This window comes from Petromyzon marinus, chromosome 36 (genome assembly GCF_048934315.1).
Source record: "Petromyzon marinus isolate PM22_M1 ecotype Great Lakes invasive population chromosome 36, UKy_Petmar_22M1.pri1.0, whole genome shotgun sequence".
Classification (NCBI taxonomy): Eukaryota; Metazoa; Chordata; class Hyperoartia; order Petromyzontiformes; family Petromyzontidae; genus Petromyzon; species Petromyzon marinus.
In genome coordinates, this window is record NC_133702.1 from 11,097,501 (window position 1) to 11,111,534 (window position 14,034).

The 14,034-nt window shown below is 53.3% G+C and overlaps 2 protein-coding genes across 5 annotated transcripts in view; both read left to right on the forward strand.

Annotated features, from left to right (window-relative positions):
- LOC116949280 (FYVE, RhoGEF and PH domain-containing protein 5-like) overlaps positions 1 to 2,787 on the forward strand; it is a 66,323-nt gene extending 63,536 nt beyond the window's left edge. For 2 of the 4 annotated variants that reach the window (XM_032966402.2, XM_032966403.2), the window contains 2 exons: positions 2,363 to 2,392; positions 2,489 to 2,640. In XM_032966402.2, the coding sequence (XP_032822293.2) occupies positions 2,363 to 2,392; positions 2,489 to 2,522 (64 nt within the window). In that variant the 3' untranslated portion in view covers positions 2,523 to 2,640. Of the gene's footprint in view, positions 1 to 2,362; positions 2,393 to 2,488 lie in introns of all 4 variants that reach the window. The other 2 variants (XM_032966406.2, XM_032966405.2) reach the window with 2 other exon arrangements.
- Positions 2,788 to 6,005: 3,218 nt separating this feature from the next.
- Positions 6,006 to 12,606, forward strand: SOD3 (superoxide dismutase 3). The gene is made up of 6 exons (XM_032966401.2): positions 6,006 to 6,260; positions 7,369 to 7,415; positions 8,634 to 8,759; positions 10,446 to 10,600; positions 10,801 to 10,918; positions 11,400 to 12,606. The coding sequence occupies exons 1-6, from the start codon at positions 6,143 to 6,145 to the stop codon at positions 11,535 to 11,537; spliced, it is 702 nt and encodes a 233-aa protein (XP_032822292.1). The 5' UTR covers positions 6,006 to 6,142; the 3' UTR covers positions 11,538 to 12,606.
- The last annotated feature ends 1,428 nt before the right edge of the window (positions 12,607 to 14,034 follow it).

The window sequence follows — 14,034 nt, forward strand, 5'->3', positions numbered from 1 at the left end:
GTGTGCTGCCTCTCAAAATAGACGGCCTCCCGGTGCCTATTCCACAGGCTGTGGATGTCGTGCCGATTGGTCGGGAAACAACAGTGATTGTCCTGTGGATGGGCTCACCCCCACCCCCGCCGTAGGAACGTGGAATTTCCGCCACTGGCTTAGGGCTGTAAACAGGAGATGAGCACCGCCTCAATGCTCATCTGAGCAGGGATCACGTTGTTGTTGTGTGCTTTATACTTTCTCGTTTGTATGCTGAACTTCTTTCGCACCACCGTACGTAGCCAACCGTGGCTAATGCGAGGTGAGCCGGGGAGGAAGACAGCAAACTAAATGCAAAAAGCAGCTCTAAAGAAATTAGTTTTAAATCTATATGATGATTTCAAAGTGCATAGCTTCAGTGGGCTTCTTAATATCAGAAGGAAGAGCGTTCCAGACGGCCGCAGAAGCGCATCTGAAAGCACGCGATGCGGTGACCGCCTTTGTTCGATGGCGAGCCAAAGCCGCCGCTCACGGTCAACAACCAGTGGCGATTATCTGAACCTCTCCTGGGCTTTCTCTAGGTCGACTCAGCCTTAAATGAGTACTGGGTGCGATGTGTAAACATCGCCACTGGGGAGACAAACGCGGCCGGGCGTGGCGCTGGCCACCCACCCCCCTCTTGTGCCGTGCCGGTCCTCATAGGTGCTACTCCCTAACAGCACTTGCCCCCAACACTCAGTTAAGGCTATGCGGTTTTTGTTGTTGTTGAACACGGGAGCACTCTGCGCCTCCTGTCTTCCGTGACGCGGGCGCGAGGCTGCATGACGCAGTCCCCGAGTGGGGGGGGGGGGGGGGCGGCACGGGATTGTCTCGCTCGGCCCCGCGTGACCGACGGCACCAGCTGTGTCCTCCGGGCACCGCTCTGCCCCTGGCCATGTGTGGCTGTGTGCCCCCGATTGTGCACCCTGTGACGGGCATGCCGCCATGGAGGAGCATTGTGATCATGTGTGACTAGAGACGTATAATGGTGACGTGGCCACGCATGCTACGATCGCGGGTAATTATAGACTCGCGTTTGTAGCGTACGCCGCACGGCTAGGCGGGTCGATGAATGTGCGGCTATTGCATGCATTGTGCATCTGTGCCAATGCCTGTGAAGCTATGGTGTAGATTTGCAGATACGATCAAGTGTAATTATAGACGTGCAGTCGTGACATATAATGTGCGGCTATGGCGGTAACTGTCCAGCCACGACAACGGTGTGCAGCGATGACAATTCACCACGGGATAAAGGCCCCCCCCAAGCCATCGGCATGTCTCACGGTGCCGCGATAATGATCCACCTCGCACCTCAACGCGAGCTGATTCCATCGCTCCATCTCTGCAGCAGGCGTACTGCCAGATGCGCTCCATTCTTTTGGCTGCCACTGTAGTTAAACCACTAAAACTATTTTTTAGCAGGTAAGGCCCACTGAGCAATATAGCTCTTTTTCAGAAGCGACCTGGCCTCAAGCCCAATAAAGTGGGTTTTCACATGTAAATTTATAGCAGCCAAATACTCTAAACGCACATTTCTAAATGCGTGATGGGAAAACTGGAGGACCCAGAGAAAAATCCACGCCACCACAGGGAGAGAGACACGCAAAATTCAAGTATTCAGGCTTTCGGGTCGAGATCGAACCCACGACATCCTGCATACCAGGCGAGGGAGTTAACATTTCGCCCACTGGCTATCATCCCTCTCAAGCCACGTGTCCTGCCCGAGAGACACTTTTTTTAACAGTCGCAACTACGTCTGAACGCGCGTGTGTTCTCAAATCCGCGTGTTCCTCTTTTTGGTTCTGTTCACGCTTCCTACTGCGCTTTTGATCTTTGGTATCCATCTCCATCATCAGTTGCCACGTTACCGATCCGCACGACATCGCGGGTGATTACGCACTACCCGATCGCAAACGTTCATCTTTGAGTTGCGCTTGCACTATCAAGTCCCGCTTCCAACATCTCCTCTCAACCCGCTGTCATCCACCTCCGTTTCATAATTCTATGGCGCCACGGTGGCTGTGAGATGTTAACTACCTCGCCTCGTGTACAGGAGGTCGGAGGTTCGATCCTGACGCTGACGCCTGTGATATATTTGGAGTTTGCTAAAAAAAAATCACATACAACGAGTTTGCTGAACAATCAAGGCCATCTGTTGGAGAGACACAACTGGAAGAGAGGAATGCGCCGGTAACTACACTCGCTGAGCGCAGGCGTCGCTACGGCTCGCAGATCGCGACTCTGTGCCGACAGCTCGCTGTTACACCGGGTGGCTGTGCTGCAGCAGTCTGGTTCCAAGAAGCCTTACCTGACGTAGCCTTCTAGCGGTGCGTGTGTGTGTGTGTGTACCTAGGGCAGCCGTTGAAACAGCGGGCCCGAGAACGTGAGCAGATCGCTCCAATCGCACGTAACGTATTTCGCACGCGCGACGCACCGCTTAGAAGAAGACACGCGTGTGGGATCCGCCTGTGTCTCCTAGGTGGGTGGAGGCCCTGCAGGAGGAGTTCCTGTAGCTAACGCCGGCACCACCGCCCGCGCCGCAGCCACCGCCCGGGGCTCCGCCCTCGCCGCCGTCTCTACGGCCACCGGCGCGTTCCTCGCCGCCGCGACCAGGGGGCTCTCGCAGGCCTGCGATCGTTTTTCACGGTTTTGATTTAACGCGCGCGCGTTTAAAGACCTGCCCCTGCCCTTGCGCCACAGCGGCCATCAAGAGGAGGGAGGTGTTGACGGCGCGCGATGTCAACGGCCCTGCGTTTGTCAATAAAGATTGTCGCAGAGCGCCGCGTGGGGACTCCGCTTTTGTTGAACGACGGCGTAGAGAGCGCCGCGGTTCTCAATCGCCCCCCCCCCCAAGCACCACCGCCACCCCTGTCGACCAAACTTAGGCTGCAATACAGAGAGAGAACACGTGCACACACAGTCGTCAACACGTGTTAGTGAGGCATCTGTTTTACATTGTGTGCGAGTGTGATTTGTGTTAGACAGGCATCTGTTTTACATTGTGTGTGCGTGTGATTTGTGTTAGTAAGGCACAACAAACTAAACACAAAAAGCAGTTAAATTTCGATTTAAAGCTTTCGTGACTGCAATGATTCATCTTCTTTGGTTCTTTCGGTAAAGTCACGTTAGAATGAGAATAAATAATAAATTAATAAAATAAAATAACACAATAATATTCTCACGACGTTTTGGCCACAACACAAGCGGCCTTCATCAGGTGAAGGGGACGAGACTGTCTGGAGGACAGCGCTGGAGTGAGAAAGTCACTCCAGCGCTGTCCTCCAGACAGTCTCGTCCCCTTCACCTGATGAAGGCCGCTTGTGTTGTGGCCGAAACGTCGTGAGAATATTATTGTGTTATTTTATCAATTTATTATTTTATTCTCATTCTACGTGACTTTACCGAAAGAACCACAGAAGACAAAAAACTGTTTTAATGAAATGTGAAACTCAATTTTTCTTCACCTGTCTTCTGTGTGTTCTTGCTGCGAGAGTGACCTGGGGTGCCAAAAGCAACGACAACAAAAAATAAACATAAAAGCTAAGCACAGCTGTGAAGCAAATGTAAACTGGTGCAAAACAAACAAATTAAACTAAACTACCATACATAGCAGGTGTTACCAAAAAGATTTTCAAAATCTTAAACAAACACAAGATCCAGGTCCGATTCAATACATTACACAGAATCCGTGATCTAATCCCATCTGTGAAGGAGGTCATCCCTGACATGCAATACCCTGGAGTCTACAAACCAAGTTGCACCTGTGGTGATTGTTACATTGGGGAAACGAAACGACACGTCTCGGACCGTGTAAGCGAACACAAGGCAGATCTGAAACACGGCAGAACTAATACCTCTGCCGTAGCTGACCATTGCTATAACGCTGTGGGCTCTCATGATATTGTTTTCCGAGACCAAGCTGCTCTGAAAACCTTCGGGCAACTATCAAAGGTTTGTTCATGAAGCCATCCAGATATATAAACATCGACATAACTTCAAGCGAGAAGATGGATACAAATTTAACAATCGTTGGAAGGATGTTATTAACCAGGTAATGCCTTAATTGGTTGTGGTCGTTTCCATCCTACCTGCCGTTTACTAGTAGATATTTATCCCCCCCCCCCCCGTGTCCCACACTCAGCTTCCCACTTCTAGCCCCGCCCACTCCCCCCCCCCCCAGCCTCACGTCTTCTTCCCCAAGCACTCACACAGCCCCACCCCCCTCTCCCCCCTTGCCCCTCCCCCCTCTCTGACCTATATAACCTCTTGCCACGGCAGCTCTCCCGCCGACTTCAGCATTTTCTTGCTGTGGTTGTTCCACCTGATGAGGATTGCTTGTGCTGCGATCGAAACGTCGTGATTTGTTTTATTTTATTTCTACCTACGTGACTTTACCGAAAGAACCAAAGAGTATGAACTACGGTAGATGATTGATTATTCGGGGTCGAGGGGGCACCGGATTTTCAAGAACTAATCGTTATTTAAAATAGTTTTTTTGCACATGCGTACATGACGTTGTTCTTTAAGGTTTTGTTATGCGTTTGTGTGTTTTCAATGTTTATGCAATTAGCAGAAATGAACATACAAATAGTCCAAAACAAATATGCTACTTTAAAAAAGTTACTTTATTTACTGTACCGCACTTACCACTCCAATCTCGAAGACTCTGCATGGGGTGATGTATGTGGCGCAGTAGTTTCATTAAGTTGCATGTAGTTTATAATGTACTGTATACAATATTTAACACTGAAATCAAGCCGAGAACGACTCCTTTTGTCACGCACGCGGCGCCTACTGCCGGACTCGTTTTGGCCTTTGGAGCGGTTTTGCCGGTTTCGTTTGATCGGCCCGGGACCGCTGGATAATGTTGGAAGCCAGATCATAGCTCGCCAGATAAACTTTAGCAGGTAAAGCCCACTGAGCTATATAGCTATGTTTCAGAAGCCCACCAGGCCACAATTGATAGCTCAACGAAGTGGCTTTTAATCGTGTCTAAATTAAAAGCAGCTAAACGCGTGCCGTTGAGTCTAAATGTGAAGGGGGGGAAAACCGGTGGACCCGGAGAGAAATCCACGTGACTACGGGGAGAGAGAGACACGTAAACTGCAAATATACATCGGGCGTCAGGGTTGGGATCAACCCGACGATGGCTGTATACGACACGAGGTATTAAACGTCAGAATAAGAATATTTATACTGGAGGAATCCGATGAGCTATAAAGCTATTTTCACAGATGTCCAGTAGGAGGCACTGTGGCGCCCCATGTGGAAAATGGAGTAATAAATAAAATAGACATCGGAGCATAGCAAACGCGTTACAGAAGAAATCGTAAGTACTCTCTCGTTTCAGTTTCATTTATTAGGTATAACCCTGTGGGCCATGCGGCTCTTGACTCGGGTGCAACCGCAACAAAACAAAAACACGAACAAGAAACATCTCAAAGTGACTACGCGCAACAGAAAAATCCAGGAAAAAAACAGCAAAGTCTTCCAGAAAAAAACACCGCATTTCAACGCTGTGTGCAAAAATCCCAGTGGGATGCAAGTCAAACAATAACAACCATAAGACAATTTAGATTAAAGTTATCAGGCTAACTCTCGTGGTCTGTCTCGTCCACTGGCACGCAGCCACATGGCTCAGCGGTGGAGCGAGCGGCTCGCAATGGGAAGGCTGTAAGTTCAAACTTGCACAATCATTTCTCCGGGGTCACAAAAATAGGGACTCTGTGAGCACGACAACAGTGGTCGTCCTCTCTATAGAATCGACGCCAACGGGAAATGAGCCAATGCCATCAGTGCTCATTTGAAGAGTAAATCACTGTCGAGTGACATCAGCAAAATAAACATTCGCCATTCCCAGAAGTCCGTGGGGGGCCCGATAGCTCTGTTTGTTTGTGTACGGTGGGGACCTTTTTTTGTGTAGTAGGCGGATTGCGTGCCTGTTCTGGCATCACGCGGGGCGGCGCGGTGTTTGCTCGGGGGTGGTTGGTCGGTTCACTCCCGCCGTTGATTCACACTCGGCGCGCACCCAGCCCGGGTTAATCATTGCCCCGGGGGCGGGGGACTCGAGAGGTCTCTGGCGAGATTCCCGCTGGCCATTTGCGTCTGAGACGGTGACGGCGAGAGGAGGACGATGGGGACCCGGGCTCTCACCTGGCTTCTGTGCGCGGCCGTTCTGCTCACCTGCGCGACCGCCCTCAAGAGGCGTCTTGACAGCTCGAGGAGGGAGGGCTGCTCGGGAGGTGGCGGAGGTGGGTCCGGGCGGGTTCGGAGTGCGGGGTGGGACTGGCCCACAGTGCTCTCTTATTAAAGTTCCTGCAACCTTTCAGCGCGTCGGCTGTGCAGCTGCACCGGATGGGGTCCAGGCGCCTGTGCTGCTGAGAGAGCGGGCACGTTGTATGCGTGTTGAACTTCTTTCGCACCGTACGTAGCCAACCACAGGCCCGCAGGTCCCTCGCTCTGGGGCGGCGGGGGTGGGGGTTACGGCCACGTGGACGGGTGGATGTCTGCTGATGATGATGAACCCACAGCGGGACTGGCTACATGACGCCACGGGCTTCGTAGATTCAGGCGACTTCTCGGCCAAGCCGCTCGTTGCGCACGCTGATGAACTCATCGTCAACAAAAGGCGCCGATCGCCGTGGTTACTAAACGAGGGTCTATATTAATATAGTGGTGAGTGGTGGTGAGTGCTGGTGAGAGGTGGTAGTACTAAGTGGTGGTGGTGAGTGGTAGTGGTGACGGTGAGTGGTGGTGGTGAGTGCACGCGTGGTTGTGCGGGTGGGTGAGGGTAGGTGACTCGCCACTAGAGCGAGCGGTTTGCAATCGGAAGGTTGTGAAGTCAAATCCCGGTTGGAGCTTCACTCAGCCCATCATCCTTCCCTTGGCCAATAAAATAAACACCACTACGTGGGAAAGACAACCGTGGTTGCCCCGTGGTTAGATTCGCCCGCACAATGGAAATGTGGAGCGTCCACCACTGGCTTGCCACGAATGAACCCCAATGCCTCGCTGATCTCAAGGAGCATGAACCATCATCACGCGATCTCCGGTCATCCTCGCAGCAATCGGATGTTGGCTTAGCCATCGATCACAGACGGTGGCGGTCACCGCATCGCGCGGCGCTTTCAGATGCGCTTCTGTGGCCGTCTGGAACGCCTCTTCCTCCCGATCTCAGGAAGCCGCTGGGAGCATTGCACTTTTAAATCATCATCTAGATTGACAAACGAATTTATTTACAAACGCTTGTTGAGTTTAGTTTATTACGGTTGGCTACATAACGGTGCGACACAAGTTCAGCGTGCACACACACAGAGACTGTACACAATTCCCGGCTTACGTGTCTTTCTCTCTCTCCAGATGCGGAGACGCTGCGAAACGTGGAGGAGAAGGTGACAGCTCTCTGGGTGAGAGTCACACACTCACCCAGGCGGGAGTTACGGGCGGCTCTGTGCCAAGGGACTACAACATTGGTTTGATTGTCGCCACCGTGGTATATATCGCCTGGCAGGGGAGGTCAACAACATACTCGTGAGTGAGAATCTTTCTTTGGGCTGGACATCACTCTCTGAATCTCGACGCTAGTATTTGTTTCGTTTTCTGAAGGTCCCTGCTCTGTTGGGATGTTTAGCCAATGCGTGCCACGAATGATAACGTGTCTCCAGGACCTGGAGAAACCCCACATAACGCGTACGAGGGGCAGACTGTTAAAGCAGCTCACGGATGTATTTTTGAGAATCTTTCTGTCGCGAACATCGCCTGGCTGCAGCTCACGACAGGACTATCCGGGCAGACAGCGGCTTAGCTTCAGGGATCTCACAAGACTTAAACATTCAGGGTGATGTGATTCCCCTGAGATTCTCGTGTAAATCCCATGTGATCCCCTTGTGATTCCCATGTGATTCCTTGTCATTCCGTTGTGATTCCTTGTCATTCCGGTGTGATTCCCCTGCGATTCCCGTGCAATTCTCTTGGGATTCCTTTGTGTTTCCCCTATGATTCCCTTGTGATTCCTTTGTAATTCTCTTTTGATTCCCATGTACTTCCCTTGTTATTCCCGTGCGTTTCCCATGTGATTCCCGTGATTCCAATATGATTCCCCTGTGATTCCCGTATGATTCTCCTGCGATTATCTTGTGATTCCCATGTGGTTCCCGTGTGATTCCCCTGTGATTCCTCTGCGAATCCCTTCTGATTTCTGAATGGTTCATGTGTGATTCCCTTGTGATGCCCGTGTGATTCCTTTGTGATTCCCTTGTGATTCTTCTGTGATTCCTTGTGATTCCTTTGTAATTCCCGTGCGATTCCTCTGTGATTTCCATGTGATTTCCATGTGATTACCTTGTGATTGCCCTGTAATTCCCGTGCGATTCCCGTGCAATTCCTGTGAATTGCATGTGATTCCCTTGTGATTCTCATGTGATTCCCGTGTGATTTTCGTGAAATTTTTGTGTGATTCCCATGTGATTCCCCTGTGATTTCCTTGTGATTCCCATGTGATTTCAATGTGATTCCCTTGTGATTCCCATGCGATTCCAATGTGATTCCCGCGTGATTTCCATGGGATTCCCCGTGTGATTCCCCGTGTGATTCCCATGTGATCCCCCGTATGACGATTCCCCCAGAGGAGTCTGTTGCACCCTGACGTGCGCGGGGAGCCGCTCCGTGCAGCCTGCGCCATGGGGCCCAACCGGGCGCAGCCTGCGGACTCGCAGATCCCTGTACGAGGAGTGGTGCTCTTCCACCAGAAGGTTCGCTCGCTTGCGCTCCCGATACCCACCCGATACCCACCCGATACCCTCCCGAGCACCTCTCAGACAGGATCCCCTATTGGGCGGGTTGACTCGTTCCATCATCCCTCTGGGCGTTTGTAAAAAAAAAATAAACTTGCCCCTGCCATAGTAATGTGGAATTTCCACCGCCACTGGGCTCGGCGTTGTAAGCACGAGATGAGCAACAACCTCCGATGCTCATTTCAGTAGGAACTCACTCTGACCTTTGACCTGTGTGTTGAGTCAGTCGACCCATGGCACCTAGGTTTGTCCCGTGACCTGCGAGCGGGCGTTCGACACTCTGCTTGGCCTTAACGTGCACCGCCACTTAGTGGCATATGACGATTGTTGTTGTTGTTGTGATGTGTGGGGGGAGCAGTGGTGTAGTGGTTAGCGCGCTGCGCTATGAATTCGGCAACTCGATTGTTAATCCTACTCACGGCTAACATCAGTGACGGACATTTAAACCAGTCCTGGGCCTCCCCTAGAGTGGCCTAACCTCAATTGAGTACCCGGTTGCGATGTGCAAATATCATCACTGGGGAGATAAGGGAGGACGTGGGTGGTCCTGGCCACACCATCCCCCCTCGCGTATGATGTCTGCAAGAGGTTCGTGTGCTCTGCGTGTGCTGTGTACGTGTACTCTGCGCGTGTGCTGTGCGTATGTGCTGTGTGTGTGTGCTGTGTGTGTGTGCTGTGTGTGTGTGCTGTGTGTGTGCTGTATGTGTGTGCTGTAAGTGTGTGCTGTGTGTGTGTGTTGTGTGTGTGTGCTGTATGTGTGTGCTGTATGTGTGTGCTGTGTGTGTGTGATGTATGTGTGTGCTGTGTGTGTGTGCTGTATGTGTGTGCCGTGTGTGTGTGTGTGCTGTATGTGTGTGCTGTATGTGTGTGCTGTGTGTGTGTGCTGTGTGTGTGTGCTGTATGTGTGTACCGTGTGCTGTATGTTTGTGCTGTATGTGTGTGCTGTGTGTGTGTGCTGTGTGTGTGTGCTGTATGTGTGTGTGCTGTGTGTGTGTGCTGTATGTGTGTGCTGTGTGTGTGTGCTGTATGTGTGTGCTGTTTGTGTGTACCGTGTGCTGTATGTGTGTGCTGTATGTGTGTACCGCATGCGTGCTGTGTGTGTGCTGTGTGTGTGTGCTATATGTGTGTGCTGTATGTGTGTACCGTGTGCTGTATGTGTGTGCTGTATGTGTGTGCTGTGTGTGTGCTGTGTGTGTGTGCTGTGTGTGCTGTATGTGTGTGTGCTGTGTGTGTGTATCGTGTGCTGTATGTGTGTGCTGTATGTGTGTGCTGTGTGTGTATGTGCTGTATGTGTGTGCTGTGTGTGTGCTGTGTGTGTGCTGTGTGTGTGTGTGCTGTGTGTGTGCTGTATGTGTGTGCTGTATGTGTGTACCGTGTGCTGTATGTGTGTGCTGTATGTGTGTGCTGTATGTGTGTGCTGTGTGTGTGTGTGCTGTGTGTGTGTGTGCTGTGTGTGTGCTGTGTGTGTGCTGTATGTGTGTGCTGTGTGTGTGTGCTGTGTGTGTGTGCTGTGTGTGTGTGCTGTATGTGTATGCTGTGTGTGTGTGCTGTATGTGTATGCTGTGTGTGTGCTGTGTGTGTGCTGTATGTGTGTGCTGTATGTGTGTACCGTGTGCTGTGTCTGTGGCACCGCGCGTGGCCCAGTCGGCGCTGGAGCCCCTAGAGATGGCGCTGCGCCTGGAGGGCTTCCCGCGCGAGCGGCGCTTGCACGGCATCCACGTCCACGCACACGGGGAGATCGCGCCGGGCTGCGAGGCCGCGGGGCCCCACTTCAACCCCCACGAGGCCCACCACGGAAGGTGAGGGCGGGGGGGGGCAGCACCGGCACCGACGCGCCCGACGGGGGCGACATTCACTCGGGAAAGCAACTTTCATCTTGAAGGCAACGCTCGCCACGGTGAGCGGGTCGGCGGCGGCAGCTGCCGGCGCCGCCGACTGGCGAGGTGTTAACTACGTCGCCCGGTCCCCACCCTCCTCTCCCCCCCAACCCACCCACCAGCCACCCCGGGGACTTTGGGAACTTCCAGCCGGACGCGCAGGGCCGCGTGCAGCAGCTCATGCCCCGCCTGCACGCCACGCTCTACGGGCCCGACTCCATCGTGGGCCGCTCCATCGTGGTCAGGGCAACACCCGGCCGGAGGGGTCTCGTAGACGCGGGGGTCGCGGTGTGGGGGAGGGTTGGGGGGGGGAGTGGCGGGATGCTCGTGGTGGGGCGGGTCGGTGGGGTGTAGTGGTTGGGCAGAGGGGATCGGTGGGGGGGGAGGGGTGAGGGTAGATGTGGGGGGCACACCGTTTGTCAGAAGCTTTGCCCCTCCCGACCATCGCTCCCCCCCCCCACATCGCTCCACCCCCCCCCCCGCATCGCCCCCCCCCCCAACACCCCCCCACCATCGCCCCACGCGCTCTCCCCACCCAGGGCACTTCCCCATCGCTTCTCCCTCCGGTGTTGCCACGAGGAGTTCCCAGCCAGGATCTGTCTCGGAGCCCCAGAGCTGGGACAACAGCAATGAAGCGGAGCGAGCAAGTCCAAAATCCCCAAAATGGCACGATGCTCGCGATTGGTAAAGTTGGTAAAGTTGGACCCGTGTCGCGGCGCAGGTGCACGAGGGCGAGGACGACCTGGGCCGCGGGGAGGACGAGGGCAGCCGTCTCCATGGCAACGCGGGGAGGCGCATCGCCTGCTGCGTCATCGGCATGGCGAGCGGCGCCACGTGGGAGCAGCACAGCCGCCCCTAGCGCTCACCTCGCTCACCACTCGTCCACTCACCACTCGTCCACTCGTCCACTCACCACTCGTCCACTCACCATACACATCTAGCACTCACCGCACTCACCACTCGTTCATTCACCACTCGTCCACTCACCACTCGTCCACTCACCATGCACATCTAGCACTCACCTTGCTCACCACTCGTCCACTCACCACGCACATTTAGTACTCACCTCGCTCACCACTCGTCCACTCACCACTCGTCCACTCACCACTCGTCCACTCACCACACACATCTAGCACTCACCTCGCTCACCACTCGTCCACTCACCACTCGTCCACTCACCACGCACATCTAGTACTCACCTCGCTCACCACTCGTCCACTCACCACTCGTCCACTCACCACTCGTCCACTCACCACTTGTCCACTCACCACTCGTCCACTCACCACTCGTCCACTCACCACTCGTCCACTCACCACTCGGCCACTCACCACTCGGCCACTCACCACTCGTCCACTCACCACTCGGCCACTCACCACTCGGCCACTCACCACGCACATCTAGCACTTACCTCGCTCACCACTCGTCCACTCACCACTCGTCCACTCACCACTCGTCCACTCACCACTCGTCCACTCACCACTCGGCCACTCACCACTCGGCCACTCACCACTCGGCCACTCACCACTCGTCCACTCACCACACACATCTAGCACTCACCTCGCTCACCACTCGTCCACTCACCACTCGGCCACTCACCACGCACATCTAGCGCTCACTGCTCGTCCACTCACGACTCAGCCACTCATCACTACTCTCACCAACAACAATAATTAAGACGTAGCTCTTGCACTCACAGCACACACACAGCACACACACAGCGCACAAGGTACACACCCACACAGCACACGGAACAGTACACGTAGAAAACACAGCACACACACAAGACATACACAGCATACACACATAGTACACACACAGTACACACAGCACACACACGTCTGCCGATGGATGTTTAAATCTTGATTGATGTTGAGTGCATGGGAAGATGTTGAATGGAAACGGTCCTTTTAGTAAAATCGTCAACACAACTTCCTTTGCCTGCAGTGCCCTTCTGAACCCCGTTCATACCAGGTATGAGTCTATCCCAGGTGAGGGTGAGTCTATCCCAAGTGACTGTGAGTCTATCCCAGGTGAGAGTGAGTCTATCCCAGGTGAGTGTGAGTCTATCCCAGGTGAGGGTGAGTCTATCTCAGGTGAGTGTGAGTCTATCCCAGGTGAGAGTGAGTCTATCCCACGTGAGAGTGAGTCTATCCCACGTGAGAGTGAGTCTATCTCAGGTGAGTGTGAGTCTATCCCAGGTGAGAGGGAGTCTATCCCAGGTGAGAGTGAGTCTATCCCAGGTGAGAGTGAGTCTATCCCAGGTGAGAGTGAGTCTATCCCAGGTGAGAGTGAATCTATCCCAGGTGAGGGTGAGTCTATCCCAGGTGAGAGTGAGTCTATCCCAGGTGAGAGTGAGTCTATCCCAGGTGAGAGTGAGTCTATCCCAGGTGAGAGTGAGTCTATCCCAGGTGAGAGTGAATCTATCCCAGGTGAGGGTGAGTCTATCCCAGGTGAGTGCGGTCTATCCTAGGTGAGAGTGAGTATATCCCAGGTGAGTGTGAGTCTATCCCAGGTGAGGGTGAGTCTATACCAGGTGAGAGTGAGTCTATCCCAGGTGAGTGTGAGTCTATCCCAGGTGAGTGTGAGTCTATCCCAGGTGAGGGTGAGTCTATCCCAGGTGAGAGTGAGTCTATCCCAGGTGAGAGTGAGTCTATCCCAGGTGAGAGTGAGTCTATCCCAGGTGAGTGTGAGTCTATCCCAGGTGAGTGTGAGTCTATCCCAGGTGAGGGTGAGTCTATCCCAGGTGAGAGTGAGTCTATCCCAGGTGAGAGTGAGTCTATCCCAGGTGAGAGTGAGTCTATCCCAGGTGAGGGTGAGTCTATCCCAGGTGAGGGTGAGTCTATCCCAGGTGAGAGTGTGTCTATCCCAGGTGAGAGTGAGTATCCCAGGTGAGAGTGAGTCTATCCCAGGTGAGAGTGAGTCTATCCCAGGTGAGAGTGTCTATCCCAGGTGAGGGTGAGTCTATCCCAGGTGAGGGTTAGTCTATCCCAGGTGAGAGTGTGTCAATCCCAGGTGAGAGTGAGTCTATCCCAGGTAAGAGTGAGTCTATCCCAGGTGAGAGTGAGTCTATCCCAGGTGACAGTGAGTCTATCCCACGTGAGAGTGAGTCTATCCCACGTGAGAGTGAGTCTATCTCAGGTGAGTGTGAGTCTATCCCAGGTGAGAGTGAGTCTATCCCAGGTGAGAGTGAGTCTATCCCAGGTGAGAGTGAGTCTATCCCAGGTGAGAGTGAGTCTATCCCAGGTGAGAGTGAGTCTATCCCAGGTGAGTGAGTGGCGTAGTGACTACACTATTATTGGCGTAGTAACTACATTATCAGTGGTGTAGTAACTACATTATCAGTGGTGTAGTAACTA